The sequence below is a fragment of the Lonchura striata genome, chromosome 6 (genome assembly GCF_046129695.1).
Source record: "Lonchura striata isolate bLonStr1 chromosome 6, bLonStr1.mat, whole genome shotgun sequence".
NCBI classification, from domain to species: domain Eukaryota; kingdom Metazoa; phylum Chordata; class Aves; order Passeriformes; family Estrildidae; genus Lonchura; species Lonchura striata.
The window spans coordinates 22,100,654-22,128,469 of NC_134608.1; the positions used below are offsets into that span (position 1 = coordinate 22,100,654).

The 27,816-nt window shown below is 41.1% G+C and overlaps 1 protein-coding gene across 1 annotated transcript; it reads left to right on the top strand.

The window, feature by feature from the left end:
• The first annotated feature begins 60 nt into the window (after window positions 1–60).
• POMT2 (protein O-mannosyltransferase 2) lies at window positions 61–27,775 on the top strand. The gene is made up of 21 exons (XM_031504968.2): window positions 61–154; window positions 756–840; window positions 1,619–1,723; window positions 2,872–2,980; window positions 3,861–3,969; window positions 5,403–5,562; window positions 8,112–8,218; window positions 9,133–9,215; window positions 10,254–10,363; window positions 12,326–12,392; window positions 13,188–13,260; window positions 14,757–14,835; window positions 15,587–15,738; window positions 17,355–17,446; window positions 18,536–18,612; window positions 19,750–19,821; window positions 20,036–20,095; window positions 20,274–20,379; window positions 21,356–21,496; window positions 22,139–22,253; window positions 22,791–27,775. The coding sequence occupies exons 2-21, from the start codon at window positions 781–783 to the stop codon at window positions 22,894–22,896; spliced, it is 1,983 nt and encodes a 660-aa protein (XP_031360828.2). The 5' UTR covers window positions 61–154; window positions 756–780; the 3' UTR covers window positions 22,897–27,775.
• Window positions 27,776–27,816: the final 41 nt, after the last annotated feature.

Below are 27,816 nucleotides of genomic sequence, written 5' to 3' on the forward strand. Positions count from 1 at the left end.
GCGGCGGGTGCCCGCGGATGCCGCCGCGCCAGCGGGAGCCCCGCCGCGGGCCGGGGCCGCGCCCCGCCGCCACCCGCCCGGCCGCCCTGGCCCTCGTCACCCTCCTCAGCTTCGCCTCCCGCTTCCACCGCCTCAGGGAGCCGCCGCACGTATGGTACGGGCCGGGGCGGGGCGTGCGGCTCTGCGGCCGGGCGCTGCCCCGGCCCCGGGGTGCGGGGGTGCGTGTCCGCCTCCTCCCGGCCCGCGCCTCGTCCCCGCCCGGCCTTGCCCGGCGTGGGAGGGATCCCTGTGTGTCGCAGGCGGGCGCAGGGACGGGACGGGCGGTGAGGCCCGCAGGGAAGCGCTGCGCTCTCCGGCCCGCCCGGCCCGGCCCCTGAGCCCTCCCGCTGCTCTCGGGACGTGCTGCAGGGCGGGCAGCGGGGCCCGGGGAGGGCGTTTTGGAGATTTTTGTGCAACAAGCCGACTTTTTAACCTCTCTGCGGTCAATTTGGAATCAAAAGGGCAAGCCACAGGTTTTGCAGTGATAATATAAAACTTTTTTTAAAAAGCACATTTCCTACAGCGGCTGCAGTGCTCTCGATGATTTCCCACTGAGTTTAACGCATTGTGTCGTATGGAATGTATGGCAGTAACCCACTATACTATAAAAAGCATAAGTAGAAAGGCCTTTCTGAATTTTTTTTTTTTTTAACTCTCTTCAGCATTGTAGTAGATTGGTTATTGTGGTTTGTGTTTTGTTGGTGTGTTTTTTCCAGTTGGGATGAAACTCATTTTGGGAAGATGGGAAGTTACTACATTAATCGGACCTTCTTCTTTGATGTCCATCCCCCTTTGGGGAAGGTAAACTGCTTTTCTGTTACATATTTCAGAAGCCACAGAGTGGGCCCACAAAAGTCTGCCTCTGCCTCCTGGCCAAAGGATGTGGTGAACAACAAAGTCCTTCCTAACTGTTATTGACACCACAGCAATTTGCATTCTGTGTCCAGAGCCTCAACTTGAAAACTTTTTGTCATTACAAAACATGCTTCAAATATAAGAAAACAAAACAGTATTGCATGTTGGGTTTTGAAAGGCTTGACATGAAAAAATCAATATGACACTTGGAGGGCATATATAATAGAAGCCTACATTTTAAAGGAAGAAACAGTTCCTGATAACCTGTGAGCAGATGAGATGCCTGCCACAAATGACCCTGAGAGCATTGATTTCCTGTTCTGTAAATGAACTTGTTTTAGCAACAGTGTGTAGTGTGGATGAAGGTGCATCTTCCTGCATTGTCAGGGTTATCTTCCTTTCAGACTGAATCTCCTGAAACTAAAGGGATAGGGAGCTATGGGAGACTACAGAATTCTCGCTGCTCAATTCCACACTTAGTATTTTTCTTGAGCTTGCAGTCAGGCTTATAGTCTGTTGCAAAAATAATTCTGATTTTGCCTTTAGACAAAGGGCAGTATGTACGTATATGATTTCTGTAAATAAACTCTTTTTTGGATGATGTGTCTGAATTATTTGTCCTCTGGATCAGCGTGGCTTCTACAGAAACCTTACTGCTGCTAGCCTAGGTACTTTTTCCTCCATTGTGATATTCCTGACCAGTTTTTTCACATTTTCTCTTCAGATGCTGATTGGACTTGCTGGCTACCTTAGTGGATATGATGGTACATTTCCGTTCCAAAAACCAGGGGATCGATATGAGCAGCACAACTATGTAGGGATGAGAGGGGTAAGGCTTTGCAGGCTATTGTCAACTGGTTAGCTTTCCTGTGGCTTTCAGTACAATGTTCCCTCTTAAGAACAGCTCTCCTTGTTCAGGTCAGAGATCTGTTTACCCTCGTGCCTTGTCTTCAAGCTCCTTTGAAAAGTGTTAGTGGTTCTATAGTGAATAAGTCTTAATGTGTGTTTGTGAGAGGCCTGGTAAGAAATTAAGGTGAAAACTGAGGGCAGCTCTTCCTGCTAATTAGTGAGACTATACTGCTGCATGGGATAGATACCTTGCCTTGTCTACAAAGCAAACATTGCTGAGTTTGAGCTTCTCTCACTGCATTGTGCCTGGCTAATCTGGGGAATCAAGGGTGTCAAAAAGCCAGGATCATCCATTGTCACCTGCAGTTTGCCACCCCCAATGACACTAAACTGAGTATGCTGATGGAGTCTGGGACAGCAGGGCAAAATTCAGAGTTTTATTTGATCTGAAACCCTGGCTCTACTGCTATTTAGGCAGACAAAGAGCCATATAACTGACAGCAGATAAGTCAAAATGAGAAACAGTGGCCAACTGCTACTACCTAGAAAGAAAACTGAAAACTGGGAAGGCATGTTTTCTTAGTTTAGTTTCCAGAAGTTCATTGTTTTAGGTTTCCCTGAGTAAGGTGGGAGAGGTGCTAGAAACAGACATTAAAGATAATAAATTCTACTGTGGTCTTGCTTTCTTTTGTTTTGATTTCTTGTTCTTTCTCCTCCAACTATCCTTGGTCTCATTTGTGTAGGAGAGGGGAATCTGGTCTGCTAAAGATATAAAGAGCAAGTGTATTTTGTTCTTAGCTTTCATAATCTAGTATCTTGTTAAAAAAAGGCTGAGTGTAGTGGATGTGTGGTGCACCTACTTAATGCATCCTTTTATGAATATCTGGTGCAGGCTAGCAAGAGTGTGACTGGCTGTTGTTACTGACACCACTGCAGAAGAGAGTAAGCATCTGTCCTCTGAGCGGTGTCTTTGTTCATCTGGCTTTTGTCCAATGTTCTTTGTGACTCAGTTCAGCTGCTGCAACACCTCCTGTTGTTGTGGGTATGGAAGAGGGAGGAAAGGAAAGGGTGTGAGCTCTTGTCCACTGTGGGTGAGGTTATAATTTTTGCCATGATCTTTTCCTGCAGTTCTGTGCATTTCTTGGCTCCTGCCTGGTTCCTTTTGCCTACCTCACAGTATTGGAACTGTCAAAGTCACTGCCAGCAGCCTTACTCACGGCTTTCATCCTTATTTTTGGTAGGTGTTCCTGCTACAGCAAAATTGAGTATCTTAATTGTTCAGATAATTTAATTTCTGGATTACCATGTATAACCTAAACAGGGGATATTTGGGTTAATGAGAGACTTTCTCGAAAACAAAGTCATTCCACTTTTTTTAGTGTATGTATGTATGAGCCTTCCTACTTGGTGGTCCCCTTAAGGACTTTGCAGTCTTGTTTAGTTCATAGGTACTTCAGTTATTTACATAACCACAGTATTGGGTTAGATTGCACCTTAATTTAAAAAAAATTTATAAGGTGGGCAGTTAGGAATGATTTTGCCCACTAGTGAAATATTGATGTTTTCTGAATGAATTATAGAGGTCTTTAATGACCCCTGCATTACTTTAGAAGAGTTCACAATAAGAAATTAATGAAGTTCCTTGTTGAATTGAGCCAAGTGGAGAAATTGACCTTGCAAATGAAGTTACCAAAATAGGAGTTTTGTAAGGACACAGGTATTGAGAAATGGAGACTTAAAATATCAAAGCCATATTCATTTTCTATAGGTACCATCTGAAAGATGACTTCTCTGGCATCCTCTGACACTGTGGTGGTGCCTGAGGTAGATCATTGCTGGCTGTAATCCTTTCCATCTCAGTATGTAACCAGCACTTTCCAGATGGTGTTTCACAGATACTGCTGTACTGCCTTTTGTTCTTGTATTTGTTTTTAGGGGTTTTTTGTTCATTTTTTTCCTTTGTTATCCAGGTAGAAGATGAAATGTGATCTCCTTCTATTTCTAAAATTTCCCACCTTCTTCTTGTCCTGACTACACAGAGGAAGCTGAATTCCCACAATCTTAGATTCACTTTGGAACTGCAAGTGTTTCTGACATTGCTGTGTGTCTCTTTGCAGATACAGGCTGTATTACATTGTCCCAATATATTCTGCTGGATCCCATTCTAATGTTCTTTCTCATGGGAGCTGTTCTGAGTATGGTGAAATGTAACAGCTGTGCAGACAGGTAAGATAAGGATGATAATTTTGTTAAACTAGTGATATTTAACTTCCACGCAATTAAAGTAATGTCTGCCATTGGTGATGTGTGAATAGCTGAAATGAGATTACTTCAGGAAATTTGAAGGTGAAAATGACTGTTGGTAGCAGAGAGAAATTTTTACTCTGAGGGTTTGTGTGGTTAGGGAGAAAGTATTGTGCCTGGAGTACACCAATTTACCTGTGACTGTAAGCCTGTGACCTTTAAAAATCGTGCTGTCTAAGGTAAATAGTGTAGTTTATTTGATTTAGAGAAATGGCTACAAAAACTTAGAGCGAAATATAGCCAGGATGATTCTGAATAAAGTAGTAAAGTTGTTAAGAATATTTGCTATAGACCCATCCAGAGAGGGTAGTGGTTTTTAGGTACTGGGATGTGTCAGAAGGCTTCTTTGTGGCTGGCTGCACAGAGTAGTTTCCTTGAAATGCATCCCAAATTCAAAGTCAGAAGAAGTTGAGATTCTGTGTTATATATGAGCAGCTTTTACTTCATGAAACAATCAAGAACTAATAGTATCAATCTTATTGTGTCTGCAGTTTGTGTGGCTGAAATGCAGCGTGCAGCATCATGTACGGCTGTCCAAGGCCATCTTTATCTACAGCACATTCCTCAGGGAATGCATCACTAAATTACAGGGCAGTGCTTGACCAGCTGTGTGTGTCTTGACCTGAATTTATTTTTCATATCTTAGAACTAATCCTGTTGTCAAAGTAGTTGATATTCTACAAATTAGAAGCCAAACCCTAGCTATCGTGTTGCTTAGCAGGTCATGGGGATTTTGTCTAGTTGAAATAAAAGCGTCAAGGCATTAGGAATCAGAAGGAAACAGTTTTAAGTTCTGCTGTCATTTTTTCTCATCTCTCTTCTATAGTTCAATTTTATGTCAGTTTATAATTTGTTTGCTTTTTGCTGCTGCTTTTGTTTGTGTTTTCGATAGAGGTTTTCTGCTAGGGCTTTCTTGCTGTACTACAGGTGGCTGCTCTTTGCCTCTTGTTCTTCCCCATGTCCCTAAATTTCTGAGAGAAGTAAGTTTGCACTTTATGGAGCAAAGTTCTTGTTTCTGTTTTCAGAACTTTCATGTAGTCAGACTTTCTTCATACTAGTATTTTAGCTTACACCTGATGTCTGTGTTTCCATCCTTGAATGGGGGATCTAAGGTTGCCCCTGGCCTAAGTGTACCTGAAGCCTGTATCAAGGCTTCACAAGCGTGAATCTGAAACCAGTATCCTTGTGTGATTCTAAATTAAATGAAAAACTTGTTTTTCCACTTTTTATGGGTTCCTGAGAAGACTGACTGTAATTTTTTGGGGTAACTGATCTGTTATTTATTTTTGTGATCACAGGCTGCCCATTCATGTAGCCATCATTTTATTTACTGACTTGCTCTACTGGTCCTGCAGGCCATTTTCTGCCTCCTGGTGGTTCTGGCTGAGTCTGACTGGTGTGAGCCTTGCTGGAGCAATGGGGGTAAAATTTGTTGGCCTTTTTGTAGTCCTCTTGGTTGGCTTGAACACAATCTGTGACCTATGGGACTTGCTGGGGAACCTCAGCCTGTCACTGGTGAGTTTCAAAGGCTTTTCTTTAAGTGTTTCTTTGTTTTGTTTGCTTTGCAATTCTGCTAGTCTTTGACACCCCTGCAAGTACCTAAACAGAGATACTCTACAGCAGAGAGGAGCATCTGATGTGGTGATGAAAAAAGCAGATTAAGGTTTTAATGAAAAAATTATTGCCTCACTTTTGAAAAAAACCAAGCACACTTATATTAGCAGTTCATAATAGTATCTAAGCACAGCAGAAAGATTGTTACTTTTTCTTGAGAGAAACTGTTACCATTACAGTTGGCTGTATTTTCAGTCTAATCTTTACAGGAGTAAAATGGAGAGGCTTTACAGTGGCCCGAAGCAAGATGGTGCCCAGCACTGTTACCTGACCTTCCAAGGAGTGTGTGCTACCTGGCAGACAGCTTGTCTTGCAGCACTCAGTTTGCATAAGCACTGTGAGCTCAGGCTCTGCTTCGTGAGAGTAAGGGGGCAGAGGCTGCGTAGCAGGAGCATCACGAGTCACAGAAATGCTCTGCAATCTGCAGCATCCATTGCCAGTTTAGAGGATTAAGACAGCTATAGCCTGCTTGACTTCATACACATTTAGTTCTTCTAAGCCTTTAAAAAAATGCTAGTGGGTTTGAGTGTCCTGGTCTAATATATTGTATTTTATGTTTGCGAAGTGTGAAATCTGCCATTTGGAGAAACACCTTGATGTACCATTTGCTGTCTTGCAGCCGGCAGGAAGACAAATTCTTCAGTCATATCTTTTAAAAGGTGTTCAGTTCTCTTCTTGTCACAGCCTCTTTTGAAGCTTGAAAATTCTATTTTTTTTTCACTTACCATTTTTGTCTCGTTTGTCTTATAAACAGTGGGAGTATGGGGGGACTTTTTCTATTCCTCCTGTGTGATTTGTTTTCTTTGGTTAACTTGAATCAATATGGGCTGCAAAGATTCAATGCGCCAACTCCAGAGAAACACTTCTTGAGCAAAGTCAGTTAATTGCATTTGAAATAGAACAAATCCATCATGTCTAAGCTTTGTGCCAGGAGACAGCTGAACAGTGATTTCATTTGTGCTGCTGGCAGCAAAGGCAGCAAACCCCTGAGTGTTAGAGTATGTAAAGAATTTACTCCAGAAGGTAGATGCTTTCTGAATAGCTATTTGGAAGCCTTGTTACTTGAGGAGAAGGAAAAAAAAGGGTGAGGATTAATCTCCTGAAAGCCTGAATAACTTACCTCTGCATTTGTTAGGAAGCTACTCATGATTATTTATATGCAATTTTTTGGGGACTACCTTGATTTCTAGAATTCTCAGCTTGTGTTGGTCCATTGTTCTGATTTGCTCACTGCTGTCTTTCACACGCACTTTCTTTTCTTTCACTTTGCATTGAAGTCTTTAGTTGCAGAAAACCATTTCATGAAAATTGAAGCATATTGAGGCCTTTATAAGTAGGGAACTGGAGGGTAGTTCATGTGCCTCTCTACTGTCTATATTTGGTTATGTACCATCAATCAGCATTAGTTTCTAAGTGTCCAGTGGTTATGAAGTATTCTGCTGAAGTACTGGAACTGAACAGCTTTTCCTTTGTTGACTTCACTGAGTTTTGCAATGTGTTCAGCTTTTTCCATTCCTTTTGAGTTAATTGGTTCTGGTACTAAGGGATGGAGAATCATTGGCTTAATGATTATATGACAGGTATCATGTTAAAAAATACAGAGAATAGTAAGTGCCTCTGCTTTCACCCACTTTGACATTAGTGTGGCCATGTAGTAAACAGTTTTTGCTATTTAATTCTTTTCTTCTTCCACAACTATTTGTTATCCACTCTCTACTTTATGTTATTTACTACCAGCAGTATCAGTAGGATTTGAAAATGCAATAGCTTCTTTGACATCTGTTTGCAAAACATATTTTCAATTGGTTGAAATAAAATATTTTACTTTCATTTTGGGACATTTGAAGAACAGGTTTTGCTGCTGACTTTTCTGTAGTTTCTGGTTGAGCAGCACTAGAAGTTGCTGTGTGAGAGCATCCTTGCTAAGCAAGGTGATTTCTGTAAGTGAAGCATATGTAGATCCCAAGATGTCCTGGTTACATTTACATTTGCACAGACTTACTGGGGGAGCAAATTTTCATTTTCCCTCTTGCTTAGCTTTGGTAGTTACTTTGGGAGCCATCTCTTTGGGATTTTTGGGTTAAGATATGTACCACTGATAAACAAGTTAAGGTCCTTGCTCTCAAAATACTTTCAGTGGGGGCTGTCCAACATCCTTTGCCAAAGTTAGGGATGCTCAGCACTTTGGAACACTAAACTCGCCTATTGCCTAATTTTGTCTTTTTTCCCATGACCCTAAAATGCTGAGGTACCATAGCTCCAGCTTTTGGAGATGCACAGCAAGAGCTGGCTCAGCTTTTACCTCTCTCTGGGCTTTTCTGAGGTAATTCTACAATCTGGTGAGCTTTCTTGCACAGCAGGCTCCAGCCATAGGTCTGCTGCTCAGAGTCTTGTGAAATCAGGAGTGAAGTTGTTCCTGCACTGTTTGATCCAGATTGTGTTTGTTACAGGTCATGTTTGGGAAGCATTTACTGGCTCGTGTACTCTGCCTCATTGTACTGCCGCTTGCCCTCTACACGGCTGTGTTTGCTGTTCATTTTGCAGTGTTAAATAGAAGGTATTTCACAATGTTTTCTCCAGAAGAATGACTTGTCTTTGCTTTGAATTAAAGGCTATTGGTTATATAGTAGTCCACTTTCAGTGTCAGAAGCACAGCCACAAGCTGTGTCTTTGTTTAATTCTCTTCCCCAGCTCTCTGGCCAAGCTGGCAGTGAAATTGAATTTGAGTTTGAGACTCTCTGAAATGCCAAGCAAGTAACCTAACCAAATTTCCTGTCTAATTTTTTTCCTCTTATCTTTCTGGGACCTGAAAATGTCTCAACTCCATTCTTTGTCTTTTTGTAATTAAAAAAAGTCATTACTTTCCTGAAAAATGGCTGTGATTTAAAGAGTCTGAATGTGCATGAAGGGAGGGCTCTTTCCTGAATGCTTGCAACCAAGGGATGCTTTTTACAAGGAAAGAGCTAGTTAAATGGCCAAGTAATGTTTTCCAAATGCCAGTATTAAAAACTGAGGTGAATAAGCACTTTACTGTAGAAAAAGAATAGAAAAATAAATCTGTTATTTTTCAGTTAAAGTCCACTGGTTTTACCACTAACCTCTTAGCAGAAGTAAGACTACAGGAGTCACAGAGAAAGGCTTTGTTATATCTGTCCTGACAGTGGTCAGTTTATTTGTTGTAAGAACACCCCCAAAGACAGTTCTGATGCTTTGTGCAGTGCTAGCATTTACATTTTTGTGACCTTAAGTCCTTGCAACTCTGGACAATTTCCTGCAAGACTGTCTCTATCTGCTGTGATTCAAAACATTAGAGAAGTGTGTCTCTTAAGGGAACTGCACCCACTCTTCTTCAGATGCCCAGTCTGGTTTTATAATTTTTCTTCTGTAAAAACAACTTGGTAATGCATGACAAAGGTTTGTATGCTGCTTAGTTAGACCTTGAATTGTCATATTCTTTGCTGTCTTTTGTAGTGGTCCTGGGGATGGTTTCTTCAGTTCAGCATTTCAATCCCAGCTGATTGGGAACAATCTTCATAATGTCTCCATTCCAGAGCGTGAGTGTCCATATGAATAAAGGACTCTGAATGTTGTCAGTGTACATGAGAACTTAAATAAAAGTGGTGTCCCCATGACTCAGTGCAGTGTGAATTATGCCTTCCATGGTTAAGGTCAGATCCATACTCTTCCTGTGTGCAGTTTTATGTATTGACAGAAAGAAAAAGGCTGAAAATACCACCATGTTCAGTACATGGTCACTAGCTGTTTCATTGTATTACATCTAGAGGGAAGGATGCCATTTTGAGGGGTCTGACATGTGTGCTTGCATCTTGTTATTCTTTGGTTCTATATTGATGTTTTTCCTGTTCACCTTAGATTTGTAGTTCAGATGTGGGATTTGTTTCCAAAATATGTGTAAAAGGAAACTATCAACTTTTGTTACACAGTATGCCACTGGTCCAGCTATGTTGTATTCAGAATGCACCCAAATTTAGCAAAAAGAAGGCTATGTGGTTGTTCCCTAATCCTCAGGTTGACTAGAGACTACTGAGCCTTTAAAATGGTTTAGCTTTCTGATTACTTCAGCTTTTTTCTGGCTGTTCCCTGCTCCAGAGCTGTCGCTGACAGAGCATCAGGTCTGTTCTCCAAGGCTGAGTTCTCTCACTTGTGTTGGGGGACTAGGAGGGAAGATGTCTTAAGCCAGTGTAGCAGCTCTGCTATCCAACAGCTGAGCTTGCCTCCCTTCTCTCTTGTATTGCTGTAGGGGTCAGCAGTGTTATACTGTTAGGGAAAGCCATCTTAAAACTATCATTATGAAATTACAAACAAAGGAATGTCTTGCCATGTTTGTTTATGTTAAAACTTAGTGGGAGAATTTTAAGTGTTTCAGCCAAATGTTATATAACAGTTTCACTGAATCCTGGTTAGGGATGGGAGATAAGCTTGCAATGAGCCCTGTGGAGTAATGTGTCAAACAGGAAACAAACTTCCATCAAAACCATGAAGAGTGCATGCTTAATCGAGCACTGTAGACTAGCTGGGGGAGATACAGGACAGCTGCCTTATGTCTTTGTTCCTCCCTCTTTCTCATGCAGATTTGGCGTATGGGTCTGTGGTCACAATGAAGAACCTTCGGATGGCAGGGGGATACCTTCACTCCCACTGGCACCTCTATCCGGAGGGCATTGGGGCTCGCCAGCAGCAGGTTGGTGTGCTGTGGTAGTATTCCCTGTGTCTGCAACCACTGGGTTACTCTCCTTGTATTTGGCATTAGGAGCCAAACTGGTAGGAGCTGTGTGTTTACTCAGCATCTGTTACCCTCTCAGTGCCACAGCTGTGCACTTGGCTTAGAACTCTGACTAAAAAGGAGGCTTGAAGAAAGCCTACCACACTGCACCAGAGGGGTGACTTACAGTAACAAGGCTTTGCAAGACCACCGTCCATGAAAGTTACCTCAAGGAAGGCTGTAAAGTTTTGTTTAAAACAAATACATTATTTTGCAGCTTTTCTGGCTGTATATTAAAAGCAAGGGAATAGAACTGCTATGTATTGTTTTTACTCCAGCCACTGGCCTCTGTGACCTTACATGAATCCCTCTCCTTTGTGCCTTGCTTCCTTTATCTGTCACCAAAGAATTTGCTCAATAAATTAGATACTGTACATTTGTAAGCTAATGTAGCCATATGGAAACCATCTGAACTAAGGGCTTCTCATTAAACGATTAAGCAATAAGTGAAAGTAGAAATCAGAAATCATGTAACTATCTCTAATTAAGAAGTACAAGCATTAAGTGGATTTCTTATTTTTGTCCATCATCATCAAGCTTCACAAATCTTTGCTGCTTCTGCACTTTTTTACCAAGATGTATTCTGCAGTTTGATTATTGGTGTCTAAAAATTGTTGAGATCCTTGGAAGAAAATTGCCAGAGAAACACAAGTGTTTAGTTTTTAACTCCCTGCTGTCTGTGTGGCAGTTTTCAGAAGTGAAAACTTTGTCTCAATCTTTTTTTCCTGCTGCTTGTCACAATCAGAATTTCTAATACTCTTAACATGACATTAATGTTTATTATGGTATATGGAGATGTCATGCTAAACTGCCTCAAGCATAGGCAAAATTGGAATGCAGATCATGCTTTATGACACTAAAAGCAGGGAAAGGCAATTTGGAGAGGACACTAATGGGAGTTCCTTATGGAAAGTGGGGAAGAGTGAAGATTTTCCCGCTGTGCTCCATGCCCTGGTGGTAGGACAACAGTAGGGTTCTAGGGTAGTTTCAGGGATCTGGAGAGGGGAAGGGAATTTAGAGAGGAATTTGAAGATGTAGAGAGGAAAAGTGATCTCTCTGCTTCCACTTTCTCCTCCTCTCCTGATGGCTTGACCTCAAGGTACAAGGTTCTACCTCCAGCTGTCCCTTTTTCCCTATTGTCAGACACTCCTCTGTGTTCTGCCTCTCACCCACCCACTGGGCCATCTGCTCCCACCTAAGAGAGAGGCACAGGTGGGGCACTGGGCTAGGGTCTCACAGAGCAGGGCGTGCTGCTCTGTCATAGGTGGGTGGGTGAAGGGAGTACAGTTCCATGTGCTCTGGGGAGCAGCAACCTGGAGTAAGATGCTCTTGGTGTCATGGTAGCAGTAGATGCAGTTATTATCTATGAGGCTGAGCAGGCTGGCAGGAGTTAGCTGTGTAGAATGTGTGGCTGTAATGGGTGATCCCTGAATCCTTACCTTGCCTGAATCCTTTGGCAGATGTTACGGTTGTCACAGTCAGCCTCTTATCAGAAATCTCTACTGTGTGTAAAGCCAGTGCCGCTTCTGTCTCCTGGATCAGATAGTGGTCAGTGATTATGCAAGAGCTCTGGTTTGAATATCCTGTTGTTGTAGAAGGAGCTTCTGAAACAGGTGAGGGGAGGTCAGGCTGTGTTTGGAGGCTGTTGGTGCATGTGAAGTGTAGTGCTTCTGAGTGTGGGCTATCCACTGGCTAAGAGGTGTCATCTGGGTTAAGGAGTGGCCCATAACTGGTTTTCTAGGGGGCATTGTCATCAAGGTAATCCCAGGATTTCTGTGTGGTTGGTGCATTTATTTGGGGCTTTGATTTGCTGGTGAATGTGTGACTGCTATCAACAGCTTTTTTTCTTGTTATGTAAAATAATGAATCCTGTCATTTCAGGTCACTGCTTACTTACATAAAGATTTGAATAACCTGTGGATCATAAAGAAACATGACTCAGATACAGGTAACAAAAACAGTAAAGTGCCTTTTATTACTGCTGCTTCTGTTTTTCACATAAATATTCTTAGTTCTTTCCAGAGCAGAGTATCCTTCTTGGATATGAGGGGGAGAGGAGGAAGAACAAGGGGAACCTGTCTCTTGATTTACATTGTGTGTCTACTGTGTTTTTTGTTCTTCTCCAGACTGTACAGCTGAAGTAAATAAGCTTTTCTTAGCTGAAGGTTGCATTGAGACAATTTTTCAGCTGTGTAGGGCTGTAAATAACAGTAGAGAGGAAATTTGAACTGAGTTAGTATTTTTTGCAATCTGTTATTGTGGCTGAGAGTCTTGGGAAAGCTGAGTCCTGTTACAATCTGGTACATTGTATTTGACAGATTTTTGTGGATGATTGCTTGGGACAAGATAAGAGTACTAAATGTGATGATCTGTGGTTTGTGCAGAAAGCTGTTGGTTTAGATTATGTAGTGTAGGTAGCTGAGGCATGCTTGGTCTGGCAGTTTCCTTTATTTTTTACCTGCCACATGTGTTTATAAAAATCAACAAGAATTTTCTAAACAGCAAAAAATGTAAATAACATAGATATATAAGAAAAATTATAATCAGTGTTGCAAGAGTAATTCACAGTTCACATTCTTTATAGTAGCTCTCAGGGTTAGAGTCTGTAAAACACACCAGACTTAGAGTCAGACCACCTTTGTTTGCTTTATTATCTGCTTGAGGCATGAGCATCAGCAAGAAACTTTGTCATACCCTGGTAAGTTTGTCAGTGCATTGATACGATTAGTTTGTCTTCCTTCAGCAGATCTGTCTGACCCCTCAAGTCCTGTGGAGTTTGTGAGGCATGGAGATATAATTCGTCTGGAACATAAAGAGTAAGGATGATTTCTGGGATTCAAAGAGATTGTGTGATTGAATAGAGTTGGTGGGAGACTTGTCTTGCTGGAGACTGTGGTTAGACAAGCACAAACAGACTGTGTGACAGAGGTATCTGTATATCTGAATTTCCAGTGTGAGGTTTGTAGAGTTTTTCTTCTATGATTTATGTTTTGAAATGTGTCTATTAAATGAGAAACTTCAGAGAGAACCACACGATTTTATTAGAACTATCTGCCTAAGCAGCAGGGAGATTTCTTCAGTTCTGTGAGGTGCAATAATCAGGGTAACTCTTCCAGAGAAGCAATTTCAAAACTCTCACTCTGTTGCCTGTCTCCATGCTGCATTTTCTAGACAAATAGAATATAGGGGTTTTTGGTCAGTGCACTGCAAGTATCCTGTCCCTATGTTCATAGGCAATATCCACCTGCTGAAGTTCTCAACAGCACTGAGGTCATAGCAGTTAAATACTTTGAATGAAAATGGAAGCTTTCTGCAGAGGATACCTAAGAGGAAACAGTGGAAGTGACTTGGTATTTAGTCTTTATCTAGTGTAATGTCCTGTGTCACTGTGCCAAAATGCTATGTGCTTTCACAGCTTTGATTTTTTAACAGAACCTCTAAACTCGTGAGCCAGGAAATCATGTTGTATTATATGCACCAACCATTGCTTAGGTTTCAAAACTAATTATTTTGGAAAAAATAAGTCTTATAATCAGTATTTTTTTAAATTTTGAATTTGGGAGTTTACTATCACATATATGGGTAATGAGGATGATAACATCTTGATTAGGCAAAGTGGGTTAAGTCCTGAGAGGTCTGTGGCGCGGGAGTGAATGGGCGCTGCCGGGGAAGGATCTGGCAGGTGGCACGGGAGGCTGGCCTGTGGCGCGTCCCGTGGGACAGCGGTGTCTGGGACAGTGCAGCCAGCAGCAGCAGCACCCTAGGCACTGTCCCTGCACCTTTGGCAAGGACTGATGGGCTATGGCCAGGTTTCTCTGCTTGCCTCAGCTGGCACACCCTGCCAGCATGGGAGGCTCTTTGTCTGCACTGTGCTGGTGTAAATGGTGACCACTGATTTCTCCCTAAATGGTACGGTCTTTCCTCACAAAAGCAAAACCGATAAGGTCAGGATCTTGCTTTTCTTCTTCTAAGACAGGTCTCTTTGTCACATCTTTACTGATAATTAAAACAAAACAGAGCAAGATGAAACCAATCTCTTTTCCTTTTAGAGGTGGTAGATTGTAGTTTGAGGGCTGGATTTTTTCATGCTGTCATCCTTTTTTGTCACTGTTGAGTGTGGCATAAGCTCAGAGTCACATGCTGGGAAGCGACAGTTTCGCTCCATGTCTCCCATCCCGTTAAGGCTGCATCCTGCTGTGCCCTCAGCTGGAATTCAGTGGTTAGAGTACTGGCAGATCTCTGAATGGCTCAAATCAATGTTTTTATCACAAATCGACACGGTTCAAAGGTTTGACTTTTAATTTCATTTCAGAACTTCTAGAAATCTGCACAGTCACCAACATGAGGCTCCCCTGACAAGGAAGCATTTTCAGGTCACTGGCTATGGAATAGTAAGTGAAGGCAAGATAAAACAAAAGCTGCTTCTTTTGGGAAGAGTTCATATCATGCAAGGGAATTTATTGTTGCTTTTTTTAGTTTGTTATCCAGGATGATAGGTGGACATCTGCCATCCTCAAGGAGAAAACTGATGTACTATGAAATGCCTTATCTCATATTTAAGGTCTATTTAATGTGACACAGATTTAAAAAAATTTAAACTTTTACTGTCAGTCTAGCTTTGGCAGCATTCAACTCCAAAAATGACAAACTGAGCAACCTTGAAGTTGCTCTGACAAGTATTATTTTATGTATTTGGCCTTGTCACATAGACAAGTGGTTTTTTTTGACAGAATGACAGAATTTTGAATTACAAAGATGGAATATGCTTTGAGGGCTGAATTTCTAAATGCAAAGATCTGTTGCCTAAACCCCTTTTGTGAAGCAGCCAAGTTGCCCCTGTTTATGCTGTAACTCTGAGCTACAGTCAAGAATGAATTGAAAGCAAACAAAATTAAGGTTGGCAAGAGATGTATTTGTGAATGGTTGCTTATGTCTAGAATGATGTCTTTCTGATGGGGAATCTCTTCTGTGAAGTGTGAGTGAGTCTGGTCTGGGCTTTTTTATTGGCTTAGCACCCAGTGGAGTTTCAGAATTTCCTATTTGCAGTGCTTCAATTCTGTGTGTCTTCTAGTTTGGGCATTGTTTAGTTTCTTTTTTCTATTTTTGTAATTTTTTTTCTGGAATGGTGTGTTTGCACGATAGAATGGAACAGGAGACTCCAATGACTTCTGGCGGATTGAAGTGGCAGGCAGAAGGACTGGGGAGCTCATCAAAGTCCTGCGGAGTCAGGTCCGGCTAACCCATGTGGCCACAGGCTGTATATTGGGATCTTCTGGAAAGACTCTGCCAAAATGGTAAATAGTTTGTAATCCCCATCCACCCCTGCAGGGCCTTGAGCTGACATGTTCCTCTACTCAATGGTACTTTTAGACTAAGAAATAACTACATTGCTTCCATTTCTTTAAAAGAATAAAAATATAAGTAGCAAGTACTAGGAATATGACCAAAGGATCTGGGTTAGGGTTATGCAGCCTGTTACAGAGAAGCTATGCAGCTCTGAAAAATAATGTCTCTTACTAAGAAATCCAAAAGTGGCATGGACATAGGATCTTGTCATCTGGTAAGACCAGGAGGGGATGACAGACATGTTATTTAACGTGTTGTTTATCCTTGGGGTTTGCAAAAATCACTGGAAACTGGGGCAGTTCATGCTGTTCTGTACCACAATCTTCAAAATTGCTTTCTATTGGTATTAATTTACCTTGTGATTAGAAGACCTTTGCCATTTTTGCTTGCAGCATCTGAAGTGAGGCAGGGTTACAAACTGCAATTAGCAGGGATTGGAATTTTATCTGTCCTTGAATTATGCATCTTCATCATTCAGATGAGGTGTATGCAGAGACATCCAGGCTGATGGAAGCAAGCTGCCCTGTCTGTAAAGCTGCACCATATGGGATGTTGACATGGATCCTGTGCATTCATGTTGCTGCTGTTTCAAGAGCTGCCTCCCTAGGAAACTCTAGATTTCTCTTCTGTGTGTTGTGGTAAAACCAGATTGAAGAATCCTGTGTATACTGAATCACAGAGCAAGCAGGTATCTCTGGCAACTGCCTGGCCAGGAGTGCAAATGCCATTTAGACATCACCATAAAACTCGACTTATGGACACATAATGTGTTCAGTTAACAAAAAAGCCACAAAAAAATCTCCACTAAGAGCATTCAGAAAACATTGTGGATTGTTGATTGTTTTTTTTTTTTTCCACTAACAACTTGTTATGTGAATGGAAGTTACTACCACAAAATGTTGATGATAATAACAGCTGAGGGCAAAAAAACACTTGTTAACTGCAAATAAGGATGATTAGAGTATATTGGATTTTTATATTTTTTATTTAGAGGGTAGTAATCACTGTCCTCCAGAGACTTTAATGGTAATTATTTAATGGATTACTTAATTAGTGAAATTTTCTAAGTGGTGATTGATAGAAAATTCCCTATTAATCTGTCATATTTCTGCCAGATTTGATACACTTTCTCCCAAAGTCTTTGATGCGACCTGGTAGACATAGGGTGACAGACTAAAGAACAGTTATTTGTATCCTCTAAGGTGGTTGTTTTGTTTCTGTAATTCAGTTCTTGTAGATGTGGATTGACTTAAATTGATGATGGTGATTTTCTTTGGAGGAACTATAAGGGTTGAATTGGAAGTAGTTTCTTTGTAGTTGGCAAGGTGCATAATTTTCAAAAATTCCATCTAAGACTTTTTAGGTGAGAAAGTGAGAAATGTGGTTCAGCTATTCTGTAGAATTTTGATGTCAGCTGCCTTGCAGATCTGTTTTGGTTTCTACATGGTTCCTGACTGCTGAAGCATTATGGAGAAGTATAAAGTTAAAGGGGAAAAACTAAACATGAAGTGGAAATATTGAGGGTTCCTGTGGGGTGGTGGTGAACTGTTTTGCCGATCCACAGGGGCTGGGAACAAGTAGAAGTCACCTGCACACCATACCTGAAGGAGACACCCAATTCCCTCTGGAACTTTGAAGATCATATTAACCCTAAATGTAAGTAATTGATTTCCTTTTCAATTGAGAGTGCATCTTGGCTTACTGTTTAAAGGAAGGGATGAGCTATCATCCCTGGCATTTTGCATTTGAAATGTATGTGTTCTTTCCCAGCTTAAGTGCAAAATTGTTGAACTTGAATATGTGCAGGGATGCAGAGCCCTTTTCTATTTCACTGTTTGTACTGGAAGCTGGTGATAATGCTTGAAGTGTAGTAGAAGTATAAAGACTTTTTTAAGGATTTTGAGATTTTAATGTGTTACGAAAGTGTGAAGCACTCCAATCAATACAGGCTGTTATTTCTAACATTGTTTAACTGGGAATTGTTGTCATTGATATGAATATGTCATATATATTTCAATGATATTTTAAAAAAGCTTGGATCCAGTCTGTTCTGGTGTATTTTTTTCATTCTCCTACTAGGGGTGTGCTAAATTATGGCTTTGCAGTACCATCAAGAAATGAACAGTGTGTGACATGGATCTAAGTTTGCCAGTAATGACAGGTGGGCCTTGCAGCCTCGTCCAGGAGTCACATATATTTCACAGGCTCATCTGTCCAGGTTGTTCAACACAATTGTCATGCCATGAATTTCAGGTGGCTTGGGCTGAATTCTGAGTTATTAGAGCACTTACTGTTCTTCCTCCTGTGAGAGTATGCAAAGCAAAGGAGAGAAATCCTGGGCTGTTGACTTAGTAGAATTTCCTCTTCTGCTGTAATGCATTTTACATTCCCATACTATGGCTCATTTACAGATAAAAGAAGCCTATGAAGCCTTTGTCTCTTAATTCCAGCCAGAAATACAAATTATTTATTTAATGGACTTTTATATATTTCTATTACTCCTTGAAGTAAAGGAGGAAATTTAGAAATTCAACAGTTGTAAAGTTCACTGGGAGACACTTCTAACTGCAAGCCACTGTGTTCAGAGTATGAATGAATTGCAGAGGGAATTAAAAGAGGTGCTGGAAGCAGATTTGTTGTAGGAGGAGAGAATTTAGTTTATGATGAAAAAGGCAAATAAAAGTGAACCATACAAACTTCTAATCTATTTTCTCTCTCTTTTTTTTTTTTTTTTTTTTTTTGAAGTGCCCAATATCAGCTTGGATGTTTTGAAGCCTTCTTTTGCAGAAATTCTGCTAGAATCCCACATGGTTATGATCCGGGTACGATATCATTGATTCCAGATTATCATTTTCTTCCTCCTCTTTCTTGCATTCAAAAAGAAATAGCACTTTCAGAGAGATCTGGGTGATGGCTCCAAGCTAGGGCAGAATTTACATGCCAAGCAACCTACTTGAATTTATACTTAGAATAAAGGATGATCTTGGAGCTAAATCTTCCAAGTCCAAGTTTGGAAGTCTTGTGCATAATGCCTGGCTCTGTTGTTGATGTGATCTAGCTACAGCCTAGTTACGTAATGTTTTCTCTACCTTCCTGTAAGGCTTTAAAGGAAATTTAGTATTTATGAGGCAGGAGGATATTACTGTGGTCGAAATAAGGAAAATCAGCTAACCAGACACTTAAAAAGCCAGTAAGTGTTTTGAAAATAGAAAACTTCTGATTTTTTTTCAGATTCATCAAGGAGTTGTGATTTCTGGTTTCCTTTTTATCTCTAAATATATGCTTTTTAAAAAGAGCAGATTTAATATTTGCAAGGTGGACTGCTCTTGCAGTCTTTTCCTATGCCTGTTCTTTGTACTCTTGGCCACAGCCCTTCTGCTTCCAGCTCCTCTATCTTTCTTCTGAAGAATGAGAAGTTAATATTTTGAGAAAGGAATCTAGGGTTTTCTTTGCTCCTGTTTGTGAAGCTCTTCTGAGATTTTAAAGAGAAAAAAGTAGTCAAGCACGTTATTGTTAGTACTTGTAAAGTGTTTTTGTAAAGCGTTCCCATGGTAATCAGTGATAATGCTGTCTCAGGTAAGGAAGCACCTGCATGAGTTTCCATGGAAATAATCTTTGAGGCTTTTTTTTCATAGGGGAGAGAAATCTGTCACAGTAGTCTCTTAATGACAAAAGGTCTTGCTTATGCAACAGGTATCCTTAGTGACAGAAAAGCTGAAGAGGAAAAATGAGAGAATACTGCCTCTTTTGCTACCCAAAAACTATTTTCATTTGCACAGTAGTATTAGAACATTCATAGTCCTAATTGTGACCATTGTGGAAGTAGATGTGTTTATGTAGGTCAAAAAAGAACTTTCACTCAGGAAGGGTATTGATATATGTTTGTGTACACAGATATTTCTGGGCAGACATTGCAGCACACCTGCCTGCTCATTTAAATTCTGTTAATTTATCTGTAGGGAAACAGTGGCCTCAAACCAAAGGACAATGAAGTCACATCCAAACCTTGGCACTGGCCCATCAATTACCAGGTATATTGTTCAATCCATATTCCTTTCTATTTTCAAGTGCTTTTGCAATGCCTTTTGAAGCAAAACACCTTGTAATTGCATTGAAGATACTGTCAGCTTTCTTTTGCAGCACCTGTGATGCATGGATTGGAATTGGTCTCACCTTAGATGCTGTGCAAAATACCAACTGGACTGATGAATATCTGTTTTTCTCCCTTCTGATCTCTCTCCTCAGGGACTGCGTTTTTCTGGTGTCAATGAGACAGATTATCGGGTTTATTTGCTTGGAAACCCGGTAAGTTGGACTGAGAAGTTCCTAGCCAATGTCTTTAGCAAACTTTAGCTTGGTTTTGCTTGTGCCAGTTCTCTTCCTTCTCCTTTTGGACTGTCTCTATTACTATAGTCTTAATGTTTGCAGGTCACATGCACACATCCAGCATGAAGTCCCAAATCTTTCTTTTTCTCTTGTGTAGGTGATTTGGTGGCTAAATCTGGTCACTATTGGGTTATATCTTCTGATAACAGTTGCCACTGCAGTGGCACTGAAGAGAGGTGTCCAACTGACATCTGAACTCAAAGGTGAGGTCAGTCTTCCTTTTCATAAATGCCTTTTGTAGGAATCTTGAAAATGTGTGGGTAGCAGGACTTTGTGTGTCAAAGGTGGGAAACCACTGAACTTGGATTATCAAGAAGTGTCCACAGGGAAAAGAGTGGGAACTTCATAGCTATAGTTTTATAGTGAACACCACAGATCTTCTACAAAAATAGTGCATGGCTACCTACATTGGCTGCATGGGATACAGGGTAATTAATCAATGCCCTGCTATCGAGCTCTGCATGTGCTCTGTACTTGGTAGTTTGCAGTGTTTTAAGACAAGAAATGTTTTCTGATATTTATGCAAAGCAAATGACAAATGCAAGAGATAAAATGATCCTTTATTATGCCCATTGACAAGGTTTTGGAGCTTTTCACAAGCCCTAATTAGTCATACTTTCACCATTCCTGTTTACACCAATGGTTGCTTAATTTTGTAGATCTCCTTGTGGGAGGTCAGTTCTGAAATGTGATGGGAAACTCCTCAATTATACAAAAAGTTATTGTCTAAGCTGTATGCAGACATCAGAGCTCATAGTCCCTTCCCCAGGCTGTGAAGGCTAGGCACCACTTCTTTCCAGGAAGGGCTGACAGAGTGATCATCTGGATGGCTCTCATTGCAGAGAAAATGAAACTCTTCAGAAACCAGAATCACCTGATTAGTTTGATGCACAGCCAGAGAAACTACACCTTTGGTCTTAACATAGAGCATGGTCAACCTCCTGCCATGCCTTGAGATTAGGTGTTTGTATATCTTTTCTGGTAGCTGTTCTCCTGAAGTGTGCTTGTATGTTTATTAAGAATGCAGCTAGGATGTTGCAGAGGCTTGAAGCAATTCCAGACCAATACATGACTTCCAGCAAAGATCATTCCTGCTGAGTTTACTTTGTGTGTTAAGGTTTGCGAATTGGAACTGTAGCTGAGTTTTTCTCTGCTGAAGTATGTTTATCTGTGTTCCAGAACTGTCCAGAGTTGTGCTACATGCTGGAGGGCAGATCACACTGGGCTGGCTTCTTCATTACCTCCCTTTTTTTATGATGGGACGAGTTCTCTACTTCCACCACTACTTTCCTGCCATGCTTTTTTCCAGCATGTTGACAGGTAAATACTAGAGTCTTGGAGAAGACAAGGTAGGGAAAAAGGTGATACTCTGTTAAATAGAGTGTTTTTCAGCCTAATAGGTTTATTATTTTATAGCCTCTGCTTGTGCAAAGTGCTTGAAAGCATTGATTTACTCACAATGTTTTTCACAAATCAGCTTGCAGTACCAATTTTTTGTTTGTCTGTTTGGCTTTGGATTTTTGGTGGTGGTTGGTTGGTTGGTTAGTCTTTTATGAGGCAGTCATGTCTGGTGCTTAGGGCATTAAATTTAGAGATGGGATTCCTGGTCACTGCTATTTCACTGTTCTTATATATTCTTGTATATAAGTTACTTTCCTTTTGGTTTACTGCCAACACTTTTCTGTCATGTCTGTTTATAATTTGGCCTTGGTAGTTTTTCCTGTGATTTTATATCAACTTCATGAGCATCTGGCACACAGATCTCTTTTGAATTTATTCAAATGGAAAGGTAGGACAAAATGAACATTTGCTGATATAAAACAATCTCTATGGTTCTGAAGGTTACCAAGGTAAATTAATTTAAAAATTGACATGGTCTTTTGGTGTTTACAGAGTTTAATCAGCCTAGTCTGTGAACATAGCAGCTCTGTTCTTCTGGCTTCTACCTCTTTCTTCTCCTAGGAATCACCTGGGATGCACTACTGAAGTTCTGTTCTGGGCTCTTATCACCCAGCACTACAGCTAGAAGGGTATATGCAGGTGGATTCCTGGCACTGGTTCTGCTCATCCTGTACAGGTGTGTAGAGCTGAACTTTTCATGAATGGAATGTATGACAATTGCCATCTCAATAGAAACTTTGCTGCCTGTTAATTATCCTTAGCCTTTGTTCCCTTTTCTCTTCTCTGCTGAACTTGTCAGACATCCTCAAGCCCAATCCTAAACCTTAAAATTTTATTAGATTCAGCATCTGTGTCCAGTAATGCATTATAGAACATCTTTCCATTGCAAGAGATCTTTCTTTTGTTGCAGCACACAGCGTGAACACTCTCTTCTCCTCCAAACCTGCCTTTCAGTGGTTTGTGGTTTTATTTCCAATGATGATGACATATTCCTCAAATACAGAAAAATTTTTCATTATTGTAGGTTTTATCAGATTCTAAGAGAAAATGACAGGTGATAAAACTGTGTGCTATGTATATATTTGGTTCAGCAGAGATTAAAAGGTTCCCAGTAGAGCTTAGAGCAGCCCAAAGACAAAGGTGCCATAGGCTGCGAACTACTTGAGACATAAAACTGTGCTGTGTTTGATGGGCATTTGGTTTTTTTCCACAGCTTCTACCTCTTCCATCCACTGTCCTATGGGATGATAGGACCCTTGGCCTCCAACCCAAGCAGTCCCATGGCAGGGCTCCGGTGGATGGACTCCTGGGAATTCTAGAGCAAAGGAAGCCTGGATACAGTGGATCAGAAATACGAGATCTGCTCCATGTCAGGTTGATTCTGGTGCTTTGAGGACATGACTATAAAATCCCTCTCTGGAGGACTCTGGGTATAGTAACCCTATTGCTTTGGCATTTGTTTGCACTGCCTGCATTGGAAGATGCAGAGGACAACAAGGTCCCCTTAAATTAAAAGACTCATGTCCTGAATCCTTAGGTTGTATTAATGGACAACTGGCTGCCATGCCAATTCCTTGAAGCAGTGTATGTCAGTCAAACAGCAGTGGCATTCCAGCAGCCAGACCAGTACAAGTTGGAGGCTGTCTGCAGTTGCATGCATGCTCTATGCATGTGTGTGTGTGTCTTCCTTTTTGTAATCTAAGCACCACTACATCTGAAGCACTATAGGACTTCTATCAAGGTTAACAACCTTTCTTATGGTGAGGTTTTTGAAAGCTTACTGTAAGTATCTGGGGACCTTCATTCTACCTGGCGTGGCTGGCTGAAGCTTTTTTGTTCTGACCCTGGATTTTTAAAATTTGACTGAAAGGATCTATTTAAAATCTCCTGAGCCATTGTGCCTTGCCTGTCTCCCAGGCCCTCTGCAGAGATGGAAATTGTTTATTCCTATGTACTGCCTTTCTCTCTGGTCACCTTTAATGGTTTTTACAACTCACCTAGCAGGCCTGTTTTCACGGCCAGACTTCCAGCTCAACTCTTTGTAGCTTCTTTCGGTTCTGTCTGAAGGTGCCAGGGAAATTACAGCAGAAATGGCAGGTGGTTTATTTTCAGCCCCAGTATGCTGTAGAGACAAGCATGGGGAGGTACTAGAGACTGTAATGATAACTTGGGAATCTTACGGACAGCTGTCATTCAGCTTTTGCTCTCAGCTATTTCAGTGTCAGTGCCTGTGCTTTTAGGGGAAGGCTTCATCTCAATGCATGTTGCATCTGCAAAACAGGTTGCTGGCGCCAAAGTATCTGCTCAGTGTTCCCAAATTGAACATGTTCCTTCTCTAGACTGCTGAACATCAAATTACAAGGGAATGTGAGGCCAGGCAGAAATTGTCTGTGAAGTGTCAAGAGCCATTGGATGTGAATCTACTCCTTCCAAGAAAGTGGAATTTGATTTATCAGGTGCCTTTGTCCTGTGTTAGATATTTTTGTCTATGTTTCTTTTATTCCATTTCCTACCCTTCATCCAGTGTCGATTTCTTGTCACACTTCAAGTTGCTATCTTGTAGTATCCAATGTCAATGACACTTAGATCACAGCTGTATTCCTATATCAAGAAGTAATATTTGAAAAACTCTTGTATATGTTTCAATGAACTCATGCCTTTCATTTTGGAGTTCTTGCTTTGCTTCACAGCCTTGCATCTAAATTACAGGTAAAGGGAGAGTAACAGGTGGGTGTGTCTGCCTTTAAACATGGACTGTGCATTTTATTTCTCTTATCAAATCTTGAGATCCAATACATTTCCTACCACATGGAAGGGCTGCATTAGCATAGTTGTTGTGTGGGGGGGACTAGACTCCAGTCAAACTTGCTTTGGTTCCTCTTTAGTAGAGATCCACAGCATTGTTCAGTAAGGCAGCTGCTTGCTTTGTAAGGCTCTGGCTTGGTATGTCACATCTCTCCAAAAACTAACTCCTATAGATACTAGCTCAGATGGAATGGACCTGTGCTTTTGATTCTAAAGGTTTTGAGTTGACCACCTGCTGCTTATACATGGTGGGAAGTCATTGCAATAATTAGCTGCTGGGTTTGATGATTCTTTTCCACTTGCTATTGCAGGAAGTGCTCCTGCATGAGCCAGGAATTCACAGAGGTGATATATAGTTAAGAAGGATGTGGAGGAAGGCTACAAACTTCTTCAGAACCTGCCAGATCTGACCGTAGTAGCAAATTGTTAACTGTTGGCAATGTAGAAGGTAGACAGTGCAGTGCTGCCTTGTAACAACGTGATCCATCAATCTCTTGGTGAGATTATTGACTTAATACATTGCTGTTCTCAATATGAGCTTTCCCTAAGGGAGTCCCATTGTCATGGGGAGGATTTGCCAGAAGACCTGGCAAAAGCCATGATTTAAAGTGCAGTTTTTTCCAGCACATACGATTTTACACTTCCCCTTAGCATGAACAACAAAGTAAATCTAAGAAACTTGGGAGTGTTTTGGAATTACTGTTTGTAACACCCTTTATTCATCATATTAAACCTTGGGAATGTAAAAATTGAGTTAATAACCTTGGTTTCTTCAGTTATTATGAAGAGCTGAGTTTTGTAGGAGTTGCCTGAGGAAGATGAAGCAGTCTGTTTTTTGGCTAGGATCCATCCATCCTTTATTAGTGATAATCTTCTAGATGTGGATTGGCAGCTGAGTGCTGAAGGTGGCAAATTTAATGCTTCCATCCTACTTTCTTATGCACAAGTACAGCTTCTGTTTCAACACAGACAAAAGGTTTCTTTTTCTTTAGGACTGTCACTTCAGAAATTTTCTTGAGGGCATTTGATTGACATTGAGACTATTTCTTAGGTCTTGTGTGCTGGTAAATGGGTGGAGGCATACAGTGAAAAAAAAAATCTAGCTATTCCACAAGAGGGAGCAACTTCCAGCAGAATTTTTATTTTTGATCTGGAGTTAAAAGGATTGAAAGGTCTACATTGAAACTAGAGGGCAGACATTTCCTCTGTACCTTCTGGACTCCAAGGGTTGGGTTTTCAAATAAGTTTACATTCATGTAGCTCTCTCTTCTTTCAGGAGAAAAGTACTGAAAAATTACTCCTCTTAGAATTTGACCTTCAGTATTTGCTTCTTAAAACAAAATATTATCAGGCCATTACTGAAACATAATAGTAACTGATATTTTATGAGGTCAATAAAATACAATAATTTGGATTCCCTTCCTGACTCTGTCTTGAAATATCTGAATGGTACAGACATGAGGCAATGGGTGCAAGGCACTCTGCTTTTGGGATGGAATTTGGGTTTCAACTGCTTTGGTTCAGTTTTTCCATTTGTGCTTGTGGAATGATTTCAGGTTCTTTTTGGGAACTGCTCATTAGTCGTCTTCTCCAGTCACGTGGAAAATAGCTAACGGTGCTTTCTGAGGCCAGAGGTGCTGTTCTCTGGAGCAGCTGCTGTCTTTGAACCCTGCTTGACAAGGCTCCTTTTATCACTCACAAAGTATTTCATCAAACTGTATCCATGGATTCAAATCACAAAAAGCTGCAGGCTGCCACGTTCCCTGCTTCAAATTCTTTTTTGTGTGTAAACTATTTTCAACTCTTCAGTCTCTGAAGGATAGATAGAGGGCCTCTAGGCTCATCCAGCTTTATCCTAGGCAATCCATCCATTTTAAAAGGTTTCTGCTAACAGTTGCTTCAGGACATCGACATGCACACATCTATTCCAGCAGCAGGGACTGGCCTATTTCCAGGAACTGGACCACTCATGATATGAGACACAGATGTGACTATGAGGAGGATTTGAATGGAGATTTCTGTTCCAAGGTTGCCCTTGGTCCAGGTGGAGGACTTTGTGTCGTCACTGTTTGCCACTGTTGTGAGCAGCCCTGGGAGTCACCCCCGTTCTTTAGTCTGCACAGTTTTCTTTCTGCAGCTTTATTGGAGAGGCTGATGGATGCACAAAGGGCATTGGCAATATATACTTTTTTTGTATCTTCCTCCCTTCTGATTCTTGAAGAATGCCCGAAGTACAGGACATGTCTTTGCTTCCCCTAATTTTTCACCTATGCATCCATTTCATACGAGTGCCTGGACAAGGGGTAGGACAGGATGTCTTGTAGTAGCCTGAGTGAGTGAATACCTGTCACGTGGTCTGAGAGCAAAACCAGAATCTTGGAATGGAAAGGTAAACAGATGTGTTATGTGTTAGTTCCCTCCTGTCCTTCCTGAATCCTTTGGAGAATTGTTTTTAGGGGACTTGAGAGCAGACCAACTGTTATTGTGGAAACGCAAGGTATTTACCTGAAATTCTCCATTGCCACGCTTAGCAGCTTCCCTTCCAAGCTGTGACTGAGTACCCCTCTGGACTGGCACTCTGTGCACATGTACTCTTTCCTCCTCAGGATCCTGCTGGCAATGTGAAAACCTTAGCAGTGCCCTGTGTCTCTGCCAGCTGGGGAATGTAGGTAAGATTTTTTTTTTCCCCCTTTACAGCAAGTGACCCCATGACTCCACACATGGGCAAGTGTGTCATGAAAGCAAAAATGTGTGGACTGTTAGAACAACATAAGGCACTTCCCTGCTGGGAGGGGAAGGCTGAGCATAAGAGCACCACCTCCGTAGCACATTTCTTCAGGATGGGGCTGTTGGCTGCAAGTAGTCAGGACTGAAAATTCTTTGTCTTCTTTAAAGTACTAAGACCTTGGTTGTGTGGTTGGTTGCAAATTGCTTCAATTTGTAAACTTTTTAATGCTCTTTACTTGAATGTCAAGGGCTATGGTTATCACAAATAATATCTGAAGCTATAATATATTTGCATAGATGCCACTCCTGCTGAATTTGTAATTGATTCTAAAACTTTACCAAGTGAGCTTACTGTGTTTCACAAGAGACACAGTTTAGAGCCATCCTTGAAGAGCTTGCCCCTGGTTAAGCAAAAGTTTGGAGCAACAGCGAGTGGCTCATTGGTAATTCTGTTCTATGTCCTGAAACTTTTTTACTAATGCTGGGGGGTGTGTATGTGCATCTGTCTGAACTGAATTCTTTTAACTACAGTGCAATTACTGTACCATATGGTCTGGATGGGAGAATGTTCCCTTGAGCTATAAATGTGTTTTGTACAGGTGATCATGGAAAATGAGGTAGAATTTGGAATTTAATTTTGTAATAAATATCTCTTCTTTGAAGCAATATCTTTGTGTCTAGATTTTGGGGTGGGTTTTTTCCCCCTA

What these genes read in the sequence shown, in the direction of transcription:
- POMT2 (XM_031504968.2), top strand. Translation starts at nt 781, where the DNA reads ATGGGAAGTTACTACATTAATCGGACCTTCTTCTTTGATGTCCATCCC. An exon ending in AGATCATATTAACCCTAAAT is followed by an intron (nt 17,447 to 18,535) that starts GTAAGTAATTGA and finishes TTTTTTTTGAAG; the next exon opens with TGCCCAATATCAGCTTGGAT. An exon ending in ACTGACATCTGAACTCAAAG is followed by an intron (nt 20,380 to 21,355) that starts GTGAGGTCAGTC and finishes TCTGTGTTCCAG; the next exon opens with AACTGTCCAGAGTTGTGCTA.